General features: G+C 39.5%; 1 protein-coding gene across 1 annotated transcript in view; it reads right to left on the bottom strand.

The window, feature by feature from the left end:
• Positions 1-19,561, bottom strand: part of LOC139444785 (inositol-pentakisphosphate 2-kinase-like) — a 137,703-nt gene that overhangs the window by 115,369 nt on the left and 2,773 nt on the right. Inside the window, exons 3-6 of the mRNA XM_071225736.1 lie at positions 17,869-17,967; positions 13,527-13,593; positions 13,218-13,363; positions 12,545-12,637 (exon numbers count right to left, since the gene is read on the bottom strand). Coding sequence (XP_071081837.1) covers positions 12,545-12,637; positions 13,218-13,363; positions 13,527-13,593; positions 17,869-17,967 — 405 coding nt within the window. The remainder of the gene's footprint in view (positions 1-12,544; positions 12,638-13,217; positions 13,364-13,526; positions 13,594-17,868; positions 17,968-19,561) is intronic.

Below are 19,561 nucleotides of genomic sequence, written 5' to 3'. Positions count from 1 at the left end.
CATGGTTTCCAAAAATATTTGAGCCCAGCATGTGACACTGACGGTGAGTTAATTAACAAAGCGCTAGAGGGGATTTCAGCTGTCGCAGAGCTCCTCAATTCACCAAATCCCCAATAACAAACAATAGGGCTTTCGGTATTGTACCCAAGGGAGTCTGAAGCAGCCCTATGTCATTTGGAGGAATCTGCATCAAAAGATTCAGACATGCGTGATTGAGTCTCATGACCCCCATTTTGTTCCTCCAGCTGAGGCAGGGTGCAGGGATGACAGTTGGCTGTACACTGCTTGTGGAGATGACATTATCTCTGTGTGGCAATAGGTCACTAGACCAGGTCTGGGAAGTCTCTGTTGGTCTATCAGATGACCCAGACCTTCATAATGTACTGTTTGTTTGCTTTGCTTCAAGTTCAGGATAGGGCTATGATGTATGCGTATGGGGGGGGGGGGGGGAGAGGATGGCTTTGGAAGAGATACGATGCTATAGATATAAGAGTTGTGAGATAATGCATATCCCAAGACGCAATGTTACCACTAAATGTGTGAATTTGATTTACTGCCACTTTGAACAGTATTCCAGTTACATATAACTGGAATACTGTTTAAAATGGTGTTAAATCAAATTCACACACCATCGAACAGGTTTGTTTGTTTGTTTGTTGTTTTTCGCCACCCTCAGCAATATTCAAACTATATTCCAGTTATATGAAAATAATCGAGTCTGGACCAGACAATCCAATGATTGACATCATCAGCATCGATCCACACAATTGTAATGCGATGACATGCATGAACCAAGTCAGCGAGCCTGACCTACCGATCCCGTCAGTCACCTATCTCTTCATATATAACTGGAATCACTTCATATATAACTGGAATCACTTCATACATAACTGGAATCACTTCATACATAACTGGAATCACTTCATACATAACTGTAATCACTTCATACATAACTGTAATCACTTCATACATAACTGGAATCACTTCATACATAACTGGAATCACTTCATATATAACTGGAATCACTTCATATATAACTGGAATCACTTCATACATAACTGGAATCACTACATATTTAACTGGAAGCACTTCATACATAACTGGAATCACTTCATATATAACTGGAATCACTTCATATATAACTGGAATCACTTCATATATAACTGGAATCACTTCATACTTAACTGGAATCACTTCATATATAACTGGAATCACTACATATATAACTGGAATCACTTCATATATAACTGGAATCACTTCATATATAACTGGAATCACTACATATATAACTGGAATCACTTCATATATAACTGGAATCACTTCATATATAACTGGAATCACTTCATACATAACTGGAATCACTTCATATATAACTGGAATCACGTCATACATAACTGGAATCACTTCATATATAACTGGAATCACTTCATACTCAACTGGAATCACTTCATATATAACTGGAATCACTACATATATAACTGGAATCACTTCATATATAACTGGAATCACTTCATATATAACTGGAATCACTACATATATAACTGGAATCACTTCATATTTAACTGGAATCACTTCATACATAACTGGAATCACTTCATATTTAACTGGAAGCACTTCATATATAACTGGAATCACGTCATACATAACTGGAATCACGTCATACATAACTGGAATCACTTCATATATAACTGGAATCACTTCATACATAACTGGAATCACTTCATATTTAACTGGAAGCACTTCATATATAACTGGAATCACTTCATACTTAACTGGAATCACTTCATATATAACTGGAATCACTACATATATAACTGGAATCACTTCATATTTAACTGGAATCACTTCATATTTAACTGGAATCACTTCATATATAACTGGAATCACTTCATATTTAACTGGAATCACTTCATACATAACTGGAATCACTTCATATATAACTGGAATCACTTCATATTTAACTGGAATCACTTCATATTTAACTGGAATCACTTCATATATAACTGGAATCACTTCATATATAACTGGAATCACTTCATATATAACTGGAATCACTTCATATATAACTGGAATACTGTCCAAAGTGGCAAAGTCCAAACCATGTCCCTGACTTCAGAACACTGCAGCGTGTGTCTCCTTCTTTGTTTACTTGTAAAAAACTATCACATATGTAGTCATACCAAACATTCATGCTTCACCTGAATCCCATCTGTCGACTGTACACGGAAGTCTTGATCAGTTGTTTAAAAGAAATGATACAAAATAAAATAGAATTTTATAAAAACACTATTAAACCACTATTCAATCTACAAATATTTACATTTATTTTCTATCAAATGAACATTCCATGAACAAACTGCCCCAAGTGTGTTTACAAAATGACTAGAGTGAGTGAGTATGGTTTTATGCTGCTCTTAGCAGTATTCGAGCAATATCACAGCTGGGGACACCAGAAATGGGCTTCACACATTGTACACATGTTGTACCCATGAGGGGAATCGAACCCAGATCTTTGGTGTGACGAGCAAACGCTTTAACCACTATCCTGTCCTACCACCCCATACAAATTCAAAAACATCATCTTGGTCACATAAACATCATTGTGTTGAGGTGATTGGGCTTGTTCGGTGACATGATCACATCACACCACACCGATACATTTCTCTAGCTACATTACAAACAACTTTTGTCCACAGCCAGACTTTGCATATGGCTTCTCTTTCCTCACAGAACAATACCAACTTTCTAGACCCATTTACCACTACAGCACGTACAAACATGACGCAATACACTGTTAGTGTAACACTTCTCCTATATACCTGATCAGGGCTGGACTTGTTTTCCCTATTGTCCTGAACATGGACATTTATATTTTTCCAAGCTCCGGCATGCCGTAGATACATAACTGCCCAGTTTTTCTAATTGCACAAGATTACCCGTCACATGTTTTCAATCACTGTGCATGCTGTTCCACTCTATAACTGCATCCACGTCATAGTGGCGCGAGTCGGGTGATTTTCCATAAAGAATGTGACCACGATGACTTGGATGGTGAAATAGAACATCAGACATCTTATACACAAAACTAGAGAGGAATTAGCATGTATGGAGGTCAATGATTTAACTCTATGCATGATGTGGCTCAAATTTAAAATTCAACATATGTGACTTGCACACGTCTAGAATTGTTCTGGTGATTAGTTATTTGAATATTATCAGGAATTGATTGTAAATATTTAAACCATTCATAACATAAGCATACTAATGGTTCAGCCATTTGAAAATAAAGACATACATTTGTTCCTATGTCACAGATGTCATTATTATTTATTTTTTAAATATTTGGCTGAATTTATATCACTGACAGGATGAAACAGTTTCTAGCTAAAACAATGACAGAAAAAACTACTTCTCCAAAAGAGAACTTGTGTTGCTACGGTAGGTTATCTTCATACAGAGCATTAGTTATCTCCAGCTTATCTCAGGTCTCAGCAAACGTGATATGAATGTTATCCCTTGATCGTGAAAGTTATCGCTGGTTACCACCAGTTATCTCGGGAACAGTTGGCCCTCATGTTGAACTTTTAAAATTGAGCCACATCATGCAGATAATTAAATCATTGACCTCTATACATCACGGGACCTGTGAAGATTTGGGTTAGAATACATCTTCAGCAACACATGCTTGCTGCAAAAGGCGACTGTGCTTTTTGAAAGAGGCGACAAACGGGATCGGGTGGTCAGGCTTGCTGACTTGGTTGATGCATGTCATCAATCCCAAGTGCGTGGATCCATGTTCATGATGTCTATCACTGAATTGTCTGGTCCAGACTCGATTATTTACAGACCTCCATCATACAGCTGGAATATTACCGATTGCGGTGTTAAACAAACAAAACATCACGGGAGTCATACCGCCATGACGTGGATGCACTTTGCAGTTATAAACCACATCCGACACCTCACATGTTAACTGCCTCCTCAGCCAAGGCACTGGACTTGGGTATTATGATCACCCCCACTCTTTCAAAATCCTGTGCTGTCTGAGGGGGATATGGTGGACAAAAGCCAATAATTAGTACCATTACTTCAAACTTTATATGTAAATTGAAATGTACAGAAAGCAGGTACATACTGGAAAGTTATATCACTTATTGTAAATGGTTTAATTCTTCCCACACAGCCGGGATGTTGGCTCCGGCTTCACAAAGTGGGGGAAGCTCTACAACCGTTGTAGCTGATATTCTATTTCACCATCCACGTCATAGTGGCGTGAGTCGGGTGATTTTCCATCAAGAATGTGACCACGATGACTTGGATGGTGAAACAGAACATCAGACATCTTATACACGAAACTAGATAGGAAATAGCATGTATGGAGGTCAATGATTTAACTCTATGCATGATGTGGCTCGAATTTAAAATTCAACATATATATATGTGACTTGCACACGTCCAGAAATGTACAGAAAGCAGGTACATACTGGAAAGTTATATCACTTATTGTAAATGGTTTAATTCTTCCCACACAGCCGGGATGCGGGCTCCGGCTTCACAAAGTGGGGGGAGCTGTACGACTGTTGAAACTGCCATCCTTAAACACACACTAAACTCTATATAAATTGCTGACGCCATTTAATTACATACTCACATGTAATATGAATAGGAACAAAATATGATTATTTTGAACATGAATATATTTCAATTTTAAAATATTTTCAGGAAATTAAACCAAATGAACCTTGACAGCAACTTTGGGTTGGGGGGGATCAGCCTAATCATATCAAACTTATACATTCTTAGCTCCCCATAAAGATTTATGAGTCATGAATAAACATGTCTCTGATGAAATGGACAAGTACCCGGCATGTCACTCAAATCAGCATATATATATATATATACCAGTCAGCTGTCTGGACACAGCACTTGGACACAGCAAAGAAATCTCACACGTGGTCACAAAGGATTTGACACCGCTGTGCTGGATCTATAATTAGACTGGAAAATCCACTTGGAGACTATTTCAGGAGGGCTAAAAATAGCATCGCTGTCAGGGGATGTCAATGATTTATGTGCGTTTATTAATAGGCATTTGGCAACATGTGGCAGAGGAACATTCCTATCACAGGATATGGTTTGATTAATTTCCTGCTTGTTAACTGCAACGTATTGATCTTTGTTAGCTTAAAGCTGGGCCTTTGTGTCTTTGTTGAGGTTGAAAGGGATCAGTACAGCGTGTTGTTTGTTGTTTGTTGTTTAATGCTCTATAATCGAGTCTGGACCAGACAATCCAGTGATTCACATCCTCACTGTCATGAAAATTTGCATCTGAATTCAGAAATCAAGGTCAACTCTTTCTTCATTTGGGGGCCCAGTTGTCTAAGGCGCCACAATTCGCTGTGCATAGTTGCAACCCTCAGGCACGCCAGAAACCTATGATTGTGGGTTCGAATCCCGGTTCGCCCCGATTATGTTTCTAGGTTTGTCAGCACCATACCCGTGCTTGTGGGTTTCACCAAAGTGGTAAATGTCTGAGACCTGCATCACTTCGGGCTTTCCGCCCACATTAAGCTGACACGCCGTGATATAACTGGAATACTGTTAAAAGCGGCGTTAAACCGAACTCACTCACTCACCACTTTCTTCATTGAAATTGATGAAGTCAGAAAATTTTACATTTGGAGCCTCAAATGACTCACAGCATGAGAACAATGAAATGACAACAGAACCTAAATAGATCAATGTTTTCAGTGTCCGGATGGTATATTTTATCAATTAAACATTGATTAGGTTCAGTGCTTGTATTTTCCATCTTTCTCATATGCTGAGGGAAATAAATATAGAGTACAGACTTGCAGTTGTTTGGCGTGACAGCCCATATGTACCACTTGGTCCGATAGATATCATGGTTCGTGCAAAATATAGCAGTGATTACTTGACATGTTGAAAGTTAGAAGAGGGTTCCCAAAGAGTAAGGGTTCTTTTTGTTTCTGTTGTTTTGTTTGTTGTTTAACACTGTACTTCATGATAAAATAACCAAAACTAATAAACTAGTCTGAACCAGACAATCAAGTGATTGATATTGTGAACATCGATCCACCCAGTCAGGATACAAAAACACACTTTAAACCAAAAGAATCCCTGTAGACTTTTTGGCAACATAAAAACAAACAAGCATTAATTGTGTTTCTTTATTCTTGTAACATAATGACCAGGGTGCTGTTGTACAAAACAACCTTAGCGCTACAATCTATGTTAAGGTTTGGGAGTTACGATCACCTCAGCACTACGACTGTCGTAAGTCTATGTTAAGGTTTGGGAGTTGCGATCACCTTAACGCTACAATCTATGTTAAGGTTTGAGAGGTACGATCACCTTAGCGCTACGACTGTCGTAAGTCTATGTTAAGGTATGGGAGTTACGATCACCTTAGCGCTAAGATCTCTCTTCACAACAACACCCACAGCTTATAGATCCACAAGACACTAAAACGTCCCAACCCATCAGTGAATCCCCTCAAACTACCACTGTAACCCAGACACACACTCCAAATGTTCCTAAATTACCCCCATTCCAATTTGCCAACCAAGTTGATTGCATTTCAGATAAGCCACCAGAGTTTAGCTCGTTAAGTACATCAAACACCTTATCTACCAGGTACATACATTATCACGTAGACGCAGGTTTACTGACACTAGACAAACATGAGCGACCTATCACCGAGAAACTCCAGCATGTTCAAGCACCACCCCCTCACCAAGCCTGAGTCAACAGTCCTGGAGATGCTTCCTGCTACAACTCAAACTTATACCAACACACCAGCCATTCCATTGACAAATTGTCGTGTTAAACATACTCATTTCATTTACAGGTGTTTTCTAGGAACACTTGCCTGGCTTGTTATTTGAATATTGTTCAGCTTAGTTCTACATCAGCTGTTGGACATGCGGATACTAATCTTGAGGATGGGCAGCAAATGGCGGAACAGTTGGGGAATCTTACCTTGTCTTACACATGCTGACACCTTGCTGTGCTTGACTACCTGTCTGCTGTACAACTAAACTCTAGTAGTTCTAACATTCTACTAAACACTAGTAGTTCTAACATTCTACTAAACACTAGTAGTTCTTAAGTTCTACTTAACACTAGTAGTTCTAAAGTTCTACTAAACACTAGTAGTTCTTAAGTTCTACTTAACACTAGTAGTTCTAAAGTTCTACTAAACACTAGTAGTTCTTAAGTTCTACTAAACACTGGTAGTTCTAAAGTTCTACTAAACACTGGTAGTTCTACTAAACACTAGTAGTTCTTAAGTTCTACTAAACACTGGTAGTTCTTAAGTTCTACTAAACACTAGTAGTTCTGCAGTTCTACTAAACACTGGCAGTTCTGCAGTTCTACTAAACACTGGTAGTTCTAAAGTTCTACTAAACACTAGTAGTTCTTAAGTTCTACTAAACACTGGTAGTTCTAAAGTTCTTCTAATCACTGGTAGTTCTGCAGTTCTACTAAAAACTGGTAGTTCTAAAGTTCTACTAAACACTGGTAGTTCTGCAGTTCTACTAAACACTAGTAGTTCTAAAGTTCTACTAAACACTGGTAGTTCTGCAGTTCTACTAAACACTGGTAGTTCTAAAGTTCTACTAAACACTGGTAGTTCTAAAGTTCTACTAAACACTGGTAGTTCTAAAGTTCTACTAATCACTGGTAGTTCTGCAGTTCTACTAAACACTGGTAGTTCTAAAGTTCTACTAAACACTAGAGTAGTTCTTAAGTTCTTCTTAACACTAGTAGTTCTTATGTTCTACTAAACACTAGTAGTTCTTAAGTTCTACCAAACACTAGTAGTTCTAAAGTTCTACTTAACAACAGTAGGGTATACAGAAAATATGTGTCAGTATTATTTTTGTAACAATGAAATTCAGTTCATATACTCAACACCCACAACCCTTATTTTGGGGCAAAATCCATATAATATAACAATTACTGCTCCCTTCTTGTCAGCCATGTTTAATGGTATAACCCTCCATCTGTGAATTTATCGTCATTGACTTGATGCTCAGTTAATGACTTTGTTACAGGAATAATTAGTGGCAGAACTACTAAAATTACCTGACAAAGACTGCAGAATATCTCAACAACATTCACTGTTGCCTATGAGTGAGTGAGTGAGTTGGGTTTAACGCCGCTTTTAACAGTATTCCAGTTTTATCGCGGCTTGTCAGCTTAATGTGGGAGGAAAGCCCGAAGTGATGCAGGTCTCAGATGTTTACCACTTCGGTGAAACCCACGAGCACGGGTATGGTGCTGACAAACCTAGAAACATAATCGGGGCGAACCAGGATTCGAACCACAATCATAGGTTTCTGGTGTGCCCAAGGGATGCAACTCTGCACAGCGAATCATGGCGCCTTAGACGACTGGGCCACCTGTTCCCCCCCCGCTGCCTATGAGGGTATCAAGGTAATAAAGCACTCAATGGTTCTCGCATTGTGTCTGGGGTAATTATTTAATCTAGGCTTGTGTCATAAATCCCCTGATGAGGTGAATGTACTACATGTTATATAATATGCACGTGGCAAGGCAGCAATAGAGGAATAATCAGTAGAGTTGCTAAAAACCATCGATCAAAGGATTAACCGTTAATACGTTGATTGATTAATCACTGTTATTTTGCACAGTGGATTTGTCAAAAGTAAGTGTTTATATATGTAGGTTTCCTAAAGCAGATGGATACATTCGTCAAACAAGGTAACTGCCTGATATTATAAATATAACATTTTGTTTCTTGTAATTACGACATTTGCATTTTATTTCCATTCATTTGCTGAAACAAGAACGTGGAGGTTGCCTCAACAGTGACTGATCACACTGTTCTGTATGTAAAACATATCTGGCAATAGCAATCAGTTGTTCCAAAGTGCTTATGGTTATAATTATTTTACATATATATAGTAAATGCTGCAAAAAAAATAACTCCATGTTGGAATATCTTATATCTGATAGGATAACATTTTACTATTCATCCTATAATTGCATAAAATACTTTGAAGTTGATTTTATTGTGTATTTTAAATGAATCAGGGGTAGATTGGCAGCTGATTGCAATTTCCTGCTTTGTTTACGAGAAAATACACACAATAATCTTTATTTCTGCATATGCAAAACAATGCACAGCAGAACAGAAAATACGATTTAAAGGGTAAATCATCATGTTTAGTGAAAATGTATCTGAATTTCACATTTTTAATAATCAAGTTTGTTACCACCTGTTCATTTACCTGAATTTTCTGTAGGGATACTATGTAGTTTTTTATTGTACACTGTTGACCGATAGCTTCACCCTTTCAAGTCATATATGCATGAATCAACAACAAAACACATGATAGTCTGGCTGCAGCTCTTTATCGTATACCTTTGTTATGATATATGGCTTCTCATTCTTCGATACATCCGACAGGTTTTGCTTCGCACAACGCAGCAAGAAATTCAGAATAGCGCCGAACACAAATCAAACCAGTTAAAATTATAGTCCCTAATAAGCAAATTTTGAATACGAGAAGAAAACGCACATCCATATTTCAAACCTTTTAATCTTGGAGTGTGGTTTCCCCTTCACATCCCTAATCTCACATCGCCATTATTCCCCCTAGCCATTACATGATACAAGCAATCTGCTGACCATCACAATTATCATCACCATGGTGACCAATACCCTGGACATGATACAACAGCTATTTCCAGTGACAGTGTTGGCAATAATTGGCCTGGCCAGTCAGGCTGTGACAGACAAATAGCCAGGCAAATATGCAATACAGATTTAAACATGCATAATGTCAGCCGGAATAGATTTCCAATAGTCACGATCTGGAGTAATTATGATTGGGTGGTCATTAGGGTCTGTGCTGTGAAGGTCGAAGACATATATATAACGACCATTGAGTACATGTGACTGGGAGAACTTGATCTCGACAAATGTCACAAGACCTTGATGGATATCCTCGTAGCACTAATGAGATTGTTGTATAAAGTCTTCACAGGTCAAATCATAGGAGGTATACTGAGTACAGTTCTATGTAATCCCAGATTGTGTCATGCTTGATGAGAAGGTCAATACTAAAATGTTATGTAAGTTTCTGAAAAATGTATAAATCGTGCCACTTTCTTTCCAATTATATTAACCGTTTTTATCACAAAGGAACACAAAGCTCGTGAGCTCCATTAGTGACATATTGTACTGGCATAATACGAGGGATGGTCAAAATGTTCTAAGCCTAACAAACAAAAAACAACATTCGTGAAAGTGTTTTGAATCTTATTTTTCAACATAATTTCCCGGTTTTTCAATCCACTTCTCAAATCGATAGTGAAACTTTTCAATCGGTCAGGAAGAACTTTTTCAAAGCCACCCTGAAAACCCATGTACTGCAGCTTTGAGGTCATCATTGTCATCATAGCGCTTTCCACGAAGGTGTTCTTTCAGTTTCAGAAACAGGTGGAAATCACTTGGCGCCAGGTATGGCGAGTATGGAGGGTGGGGAAGTTTTTGAATTTGATGAAATCCTCCTCAATCAGCAGTAAATTTTCTCTGCCAATGGAAGCTCTTTTGTCCTTAAGATGAAAATTCAGAAACTATGGCACCCAATGAGAAGATATGTTATTCATCTGACCATGTTCATAAATAATAGTTTCAATGGATCCATGTGTCTTTCTCAAGTTCAGCAATGGTAATACGTCTATCTGACAGTATATGTTTTTTTATCTCCTTGATTTAATCTTCATTGACAGAAGTTGAGGGACATCCAGACCTAAGGTCATCATCAAGACTTGTTCTCCCGGCCTTAAACATAATTGCGGACCAACGTTTAACAATGGAATAGCTAGGTCCTTTATCCTCATAGCTTGTAACACGTGGTCATGACTTTCTTGGGGAGTACTTTTCTCAAATGTCAAAACCTTGAGGACTATTCGGTACTTGTTCTTTTCCATTTGTATCCATTTGGACCCCCATCACATTCAACTGGCTGTCACTAATATACAAACGGCCTAAACAGATCAAACACACTTGCAATGAACTGCTCAAACAATGTACTTCATTGACTAGTTCAATTTGTTATGGCCCTCAGTTGAAAGTTAGTCAGGCATGGAACATTTTGACCAGCCCTCATATTCCTTGACTTGCTATTCTCAACCCTCCAACATACCCCAAGACACCAATCCCTTTAACACTGCTCAAGGGCCCCAACTCAGGGGCCTTTTGGCCACCACAAAAGGGCCTCAATGGCATTCACTCAATGGCCTTTTTCGGTGTCAATTGGCCTCCACAGCCTCAACTCAAAGTCTCCTTGACCTCAAATAATGAGCCACTACTCAAGGACATCTGAGGCATCCATTCACAGGCCTCCTGGGCCTCTAGCCAGCAGCCTCTACTCCAGGACCTTTACTCAAGAGCCTCATGAGCCTCTACCCAGTGGCATCAACTCCAGGACCTCTACTCAAGAGCCTCATTGGCCTCCACCCAGCGGCATCAACTCCAGGTCTACTTGGCCCTCAAGGCTCCACTTCAATTCTAGGGCCTCTTAAATCCCTACATAAGGGCCTCTAGTCAGAGGCGTCTTGGGTCTCTATAAAAAGAGCCTCTACTCAGGGGCCTTTTGGGCCTCTAGATAAGGGCCTCTAGGGTCTCTACAAAATGAGCCTCTATTCAGGGGCCGTTTGGCCTCGAGATGAGGGCCTCTATTCAGGGGCCCCAACTCAGGAGTCTCTTGAGCATCTATTCAGGGGCTCCTTGGGTTTCTACTGGTGGGCCCAATTAAAAATACTCTACCCATGCAACATACATAGATTTCTTTACATGGTGAGATACATGGTGAAGTGTACGTGGTGATGTATTTTGAGACGTAGTTAGTCGCCTCTTATGACAAGCATAGTCGCCTTTTACGGCAAGAATGGTTTCTTTTTCACTGGTCTTTTGACATCTAGGGAAGAGCAGTGAGGTGTATGGTGAGAGTGAGTGAGTATTGTTTTACGCTGCTTCTAGCAATATTCCAGCAATATCACGGCGGGGGACACCAGAAATGGGTTTCACACATTGTACCCATGTCGGGATTCGAACCCGGGTCTTCGGCGTGACGAGCGAACGCTTTAACCACCAGACTACCCGACCGCCCCTGTATGGTGAGAAACACGGTGAGGTGTATGGTGAGGTGTAGGGATGAAATGACATGTCAGTGTGGTGAAATGTTAGTGGTGTATGGGACCCATGATGATCCAGGGTAGAACAGGTCTTCAGCAACCCATGCTTGCTGTCGTAAGAGGCGACTAACAGGATTGGGGGGTCAGGTTTGGTTGATGCATGTCATCGATCCCAACTGCGTGGTTCGATGCTCATGATGTCAATCACTGGATTGTCTTGACCGCCGTCAAACAGCTGGAATATTGCTGAGTACGGCAGGAAACAACAAACAAACAAACAACATAGAGACGTATGGTGAGATGTATGGTGAGATGTATGGTGAGATGCAGCAATAGTTCCCCTGCGTACCTTCAAGCGCTGGTGCATGCAGAACTTGCAGACTTGGTGCTTGATGGAGGTTCGGTCAATAGCCACAGGACTAGGGATGAAAGCCTTCTTGGGCTGAAATTTTCAAGGGCACATTAACGAAAAAATAATTTTCTCCTTCTGCACAAATTAACACAAGAAAATAAATCTGTTACATTAACATATCTACCATCTTATAATGTCATGATAACATTGTGGTTCAGTCGAAATGAGTTATCCACTGCATATGAAACCGAGTCTCATTCTTCATTTACTGTTACCGTATACGATGTAATAAGCGCCCACGGCGATATTTGCTAATATATTGGCTAGTGAACAATCCCAATTAGCACCCCTTCCAGATTGATCAATGTACACAAGACGCACTTGTGTGTTATATGCACCCTTAATTATGGGCAATTAAATTCTGGAAAAATATATCTGTCGTGTATAAACATTTCAGGCTGTCAGCATAAACCACGAAATTTACGATCTTTATAACTCTATTTTTTTCACCAAGATAATATTGTAATAAGAGCCCCCTATTTCTAATTTTGAGAGCGCCCTGGGTGCTTACTACATCGAATACGGTATATACTAACAGTAAATTATGACTCTTGTTTAACCTTAGTTTCTGCACTATAAATGGTAGACTATAACACTTGTTAACACGTACCTTGATCTCAATGCTTATAGTAGGCTGTGTCTCCTCTAGTTCTACAGGAATGCTGTCTCTTTTTGACACAAAACAGAAGTCGGGCATAACCAGGGCTGACCTTGACCTGGCATCAACAAGGTCAACCGACTTCTTTCTTCGACTAGCTGGAAAAAAGTGAAAATTCTTCGTTGTTGAGTCAGCAAAATCATCAACTTGAAACACAACTGAAGAAGAAACTTCATGTTGTACAATATATAATGTTCATTATCATTCTGAATGTTTTAACTATTTAAGAAGCTTTAAGTTAATCTTCATCCTCTTTCCTACCAGGTCTCATATTTTGATTTCTCTTCTCTGCCTCCTCAGCAAAGCCTTCTGAGATTTCCGCAACAACCTTAAAAACATAAAGACTTCATATTAGCTCCATAAACTGTAAGCATATGACGGACACCAATAAACAATGCACAGTACTCCATCTTGATTATGCTTACAAGTGACAATGTGATTTTGTTTGTATCTTGTTTAACGCCGCACTCAGCCATATTCCAGTTATATGACGGCGGTCTGTAAATAATCAAGACTGGACCAGATAATCCTGTCATTGATATCATGAGCATCGATCCATGCAATTGGTGACATCAACCAAGTCAGTGAGCCTGACAACTGGAACCTGTTAGTCCCATCTTACGATAAAGTGTATCCTCTTTTAAGCATGCGGGGCGGTCGGGTAGCCTAGTGGTTAAAGCGTTCGCTCGTCACGCTGAAGACCCGGGTTCGATTCCCGACATGGGTACAATGTGTGAAGCCCATTTCTGGTGTTCCCCGCCGAGATATGGCTGGAACATTGCTAAAAGCGACGTAAAACCATACTCACTCACTCATTTTGAGCATGCAAGCAAGTTAAGCTAAGTTCAGCTTACTAAAGTTACCAAAATAGGATATGTCAATATGCAATTCTTTCTTTAAATGTGAGGCCCATATCTGGTGTCCCCGCCCTGATACTGCTGGAACAATGCAAAAAGCGGTGTAAAACAATACTCACTTACTCTTTAATGTAAGTTTGACAAAACTGAGATGCATTTCAGTACACTAAAGAACTTGTCATGATCATGATGATAACAAAGTTTCGAGTTCTCTTTAAATTTAAAGAATTCAAGAATACCATAATATTCACTTGTCCCAAATAGACCAAAATACATTCTAATTTCACGTTAATATGATTATAACTAGTGTGATGGCTTGGTTGAGGTGACTTGTATGCCACTCTGCTGCTAGCAATACTGCATCTAATATTGCAATGAATAGTCTGAACCAGATAGGCCAGTCAACAGCACAGACATTGATCCCTGCTGCTTGGATATAATTAAGAATTGACTTCAATAATGGAAACATAAACAGAAATAAGATCGAGTTATCAGGAGATGACATATCCCTCCGATCTGGTGCAATTCTGAAATGGAGTTTGGCTACTTATACCACGTTTTTGGTTCATTGCCATTGCCTTCAGTTAATGAAGAATAAAGATATTGCTGTTCAGTATTTTCTAATATTCCCAAATCATCAATAGGCACCAGTTCACCACCAGACTGATCTGAATATCAAGTTTCATCCAGAAATAGTCAACGGTTTTGGTGTTCTGGTCCAGAAATGAGCACTACCCTCATCAACTTGTCGCCACGAAAACAAAACAAAAATATAAAAATCCCAAATCATCAAAAGGCACAAGTTCACCACTAGACTGATGTGTATAGCAAGTTTTATCAAGGACTTTTTCAAAGGTTTAGGAGTTCTGCTCCCGAATTGGAAAACTGACGGCTGAAGGATGGACCGGCATGCTGATCGCTTTTTACCCATTTTTCAAACTAGGGGCATAATAATATTGCTAATCAAATGCCATGGATTCATTTTGCAATTTGTTTATTGTCATAAAATTCACTGTCATTTTAGCACTGGGGGCCTATTCTCATAGACAGGCCACTAGGGGGCAGCACATGGCTGATGAGTGGATGGGTAGGACTTTGCACCTCTTTTAGTGAGTGAGTGAGTTGAGTTTAACACCGCTTTTAACGGTATTCCAGTTATATCACGGCATGTCAGCTTAATGTGGGAGGAAAGCCCGAAGTGATGCAGGTCTCGGACATTTACTACTTCGGTGAAACCCACGAGCACGGGTATGGTGCTGACAAACATAGAAACATAATCAGGGCGAACCGGGATTTGAACCCACAATCATAGGTTTCTGGCGTGCCCAAGACACGAAACTCTGCACAGCGAATCAGGGCGCCTTAGACGACTGGGCCACCCGTTGGCGTAGCCTAGTGGTCAAAGCGTTCGCTCGTCAAGCCGAACACAAGGGTTCAAACACATGGGTACAATGTGTGAAGGCCATTTTTTGTGTCCCCCACCGTGATATTACTGGAATATTGCTGAAAGCAGCATAATTGTATACTGATGCGATGTTTATCAGTTTGGTTTAACGCATCAATAACATTTGTTTGTTTGTTTGTTATTTAATGCCACACTCAGCAATATTGAAGCTATATGATGGCGGCCTGTAAATAATCAAGTCTGAACCAGACAATCCAGTGATGGACATCATGAGCATCGATCCACGCAATTGGGATTGATGACATACATCAGCCAAGTCAGCAAGCCTGACCCCCCGATCCTGTTAGTCACCTCTGCATCAATAACACTGTCCCGTATATGGTCACTTAACACAGAAACCTATAACATTCAATATGTTCCTGTCAGCCTGGTCAACATTACCGGACAGGTGTTATTGACAGAACAGCACAGTAGTGTGCAGATCTATCACTACAAGGATTGGAGTCAATGATTGTTCCATTGCTTAGTGATGCTGTTATGAGGAGTAAACTACGGCCCACATTCACACTGCTTCACAATTCCAGGGTCCCTATCATTTCAGCATAACATGAGTCCTACTGACACCATATTTCTGATACCAGGCACAGCAAGTAATGAATGGATCATGAAGTAGATATGTATTCACATGAATCTGAGGCTCTGTCATTCTATGAATATAGTAGTGGGGTAACGATTAGGACTGCATAGTATTACCTGTATACTGTAATCCGCTTTTCAAATGATACATATTTCAATGGATTTTTTCTCTGTTCCAGTATATTTGGTAAAAAATCCATCAGTTTCGTTCTTATTTGTATCATTAAGATTAAAATCCATACAGAAATTCATTCACAAATGACGTTTCTCTTTCAAATTGATCGACAAAACAGTGGAAACACAGAAGTTATTTTTCTCTTCAATTGTTATCTCCCCTGTAACCATGACCACAAAATGTCAACTTTAACATCGGTGCAAACAAGAGGGGAAAATCAGAGGTTTGGCACCACTTTAGCCAATAAAATGTAAATGTGACAATCGATGTAGAAGATAGGATTTCCATGTACAATCAGGGTCAATCACTGTCAAACACTCTAGCTCCCAATATAGAGTGGCAGATCACAAGGTGAGGTGAAATGGGGATCAATGTTACACCCAATCCACTTATATAGTGACGTGCATGCACGTGTGGGTGTGGCTGCTTGTACTAGTCTGGACTGATGCCGATTTTATAGTGCTAGCTTACTGCGATACCATGCTGCAGTTCAACATGAATACAACACTCAGACACAGTACAGTCAAGTTTTGTTAATCCGACAATCTGTTTTATCTGTCACTAATGATGGGAACCGATTAAATCAGTGCTATTAAGACCCGTTAATCCAACAGTCTCGCACTTCCACTCTGACACACCTAATTTGCAACATATTACCGAAATCACTCATTAATCAGTCTTGTTAATCCGACACAGTGATCAGTGTACTCCGTGGTCATCTGCCTGCAAGTTCACAGCCTGTGTTTTCATGCGAAACAAAACGGCTGGTAGCTGCATATTAAACTTGCCGAACAATAAACAAATAATGGTTTCAATAAAGAAAACCGGTCAATCACATGCTTACATAACATCAATTTCATTTAAATCTGATACAAGTTCTCGCTATCGCAGGTCATGTCAGAACAACCCTTCGCAAACTATGACCGACCAATGAAATGACTAACAGGAAGTCAACGTTAGCCCCTAAGAAAGCAGCTTTCTTAAGCTTTGCAGTACCAGTTTCAAACTTGCGACTTCCATTCCAGACTATGCTTTTTAAAGTATTTTGAATAAGTCATACAGTCCGTAAAAGTTGTTTTATGTTCAGCTTTAGAGGTTTCATGATTAGAAAACATATTCCGCTAACAATGTAACATAACAATATCAATATTTTTTTTTCCATTTTTTTTATCATGTTTGTATCGTTATAATCATATGCAACCAACCATGTCAGATAAACGGGACTTGACTGTATACAGATTCCATGCCGACCAGTCCTTTTTTTCCCCCCTTAATGACCATAATGACGAGTGCGAGGCAGGGAAACAACAAGTACATGTAACAGAAGACTGATACCTGTATGTGTCGGAATATATTGCAAAACACATCCCTGGTAACAAAACAGCATTGTTTCTCATCCCTTGTTTCATTACAGATAATTTCTCTAAGACATGCAGTCAAACAACATCTGCAACATCCTTTCTGATAGAAATTTGTGTATGTCAACTAGAATCAGTGATGGTTTGTCCCCATCTAGCTGCTGTCACTCACCGGCGGTGTGACGAACTTCGGCGACAACAGCGGCTGCATTACGTTGGTAACGTAGTCAACGATCTTCCTCATCTCGATCACAATGTGATCACAGCAAGGCTGAAACACAAAACACATTAAATAGCTACTGTTTTTTTTTCATTTACGATCTTTCAATGAAAACAGGATTGGTAACCATGGGATGTAACAAGAGTCATCAGATGACATAACAACCCCCCCCCCCCCCGCCTCCCGTCTGCTGCAATGTGAAAATGGAGTTTGGCTACTTACACCCTAGTTTTGGTTCATTGCTATTGGATACCTTCAGTTCATTGAAGAAAAAAATAATGTTGTATAGCAAGTTTCATCCAGAAATATTCAACGGTTTGGGGGTTCTGTCCCGGAAACGAGTACTAATGGTACCCTCATTTTCTGTTTAAGTCCAACTTGTCATGTAAAAAGCAGGGGTAAAAAAAGAAGAAAAATCCCAAATCCCAAGTTTCAACAGAAATATTTTATGGTTTTGGACTTCTGCTCCAGAACTTATTTTCATCATCACAAAATATGATAAAAATAATAAATATCCCAAATCATCAAAAGGCGCCATTTTCCCCACTAGACCTGTAGATCTGTATAGGAAGTTCCAAAAAGAAATAGTTCACAGTTTTGCAGTTCTGCTCAGGAAATAGAAAACGGACGGCTGTTGGAGAGACATGCTGATAGATATATACCCGTTATTAAAACCGGGGGAATAAAAATGGAAGAAATTCCCCCAAAATATAATTTAAAAAGACAGCCACAGATCATAAAACAGAATTAATTATTTGTCTGAATGCAAAATTAGACTGAGGTCACAAATAGCAGAACAACACAAGGTAATGCTGTCATTGTGTTTAGGTACAGTGATTGTTGTCTCAGTTTAGCACCACACTCAGCAATATGGAAGCCAAATGACTATGAAGGTGGCCTGTGAATAATCAAGTCTGGACCAGAAAAACCAGGGATTGATATTATGAGCAGCAACAATCCATATCATCCAGGTTTGATGACAGTCAATCAACAGTTACCAAGCCAGACCAAATGATTCAGGTTTGATTATGACGCCTCGCCTCGCCTCGCCTCGCAAAACAATCATAGGTTGCTTGTGGCCAATATAACCCAGACATTCAAACCTATTGAGATACTATGAGGCACTAATTGCATGAAGGAACATACCATATTCAACGTAATAAGCGCCCCGCTCTAATAAGCGCCCACGGTAATATTTGCTGATATACTGGCACATGTACAATCCCAATTAGCACCCCTTCCGATTGATCAATGTACACAAGACTTAAATGTATTCGTGTATAATACGCACTTGTGTGTTATATGCACCCTTCATTATGGGCAATTAAATTCTGGGAAATATATCTGTCATATATAAACATTTCAGGCTGTCAGCATAAAACATGAAATTAACAATCTTTCCAACTCTATTTTTTTCATCAAGATAATATTCTAATAAGAGCCCCCTATTTCTAATTTTGAGAGTGCCCTGGGCGCTTATTATGTTGAATATTGTATGCTGTAGTCAGCAACATCTAGGCTTTATCAAGATCTTATGGCCAATTGCTCATCATAACACTATTTAACAGATTCCTCTATTGGGCGAATGCAACCCAAAACTTAGCTTGGATTCCGGGTTAGAATAGGTAGAACAATGAGGGGTTTC

This window comes from Haliotis cracherodii, unplaced genomic scaffold (genome assembly GCF_022045235.1).
Source record: "Haliotis cracherodii isolate W230 unplaced genomic scaffold, xgHalCrac1.p SCAF_6, whole genome shotgun sequence".
Taxonomy (NCBI): Eukaryota; Metazoa; Mollusca; class Gastropoda; order Lepetellida; family Haliotidae; genus Haliotis; species Haliotis cracherodii.
This window is presented reverse-complemented; position numbering and strand designations above follow the sequence as displayed.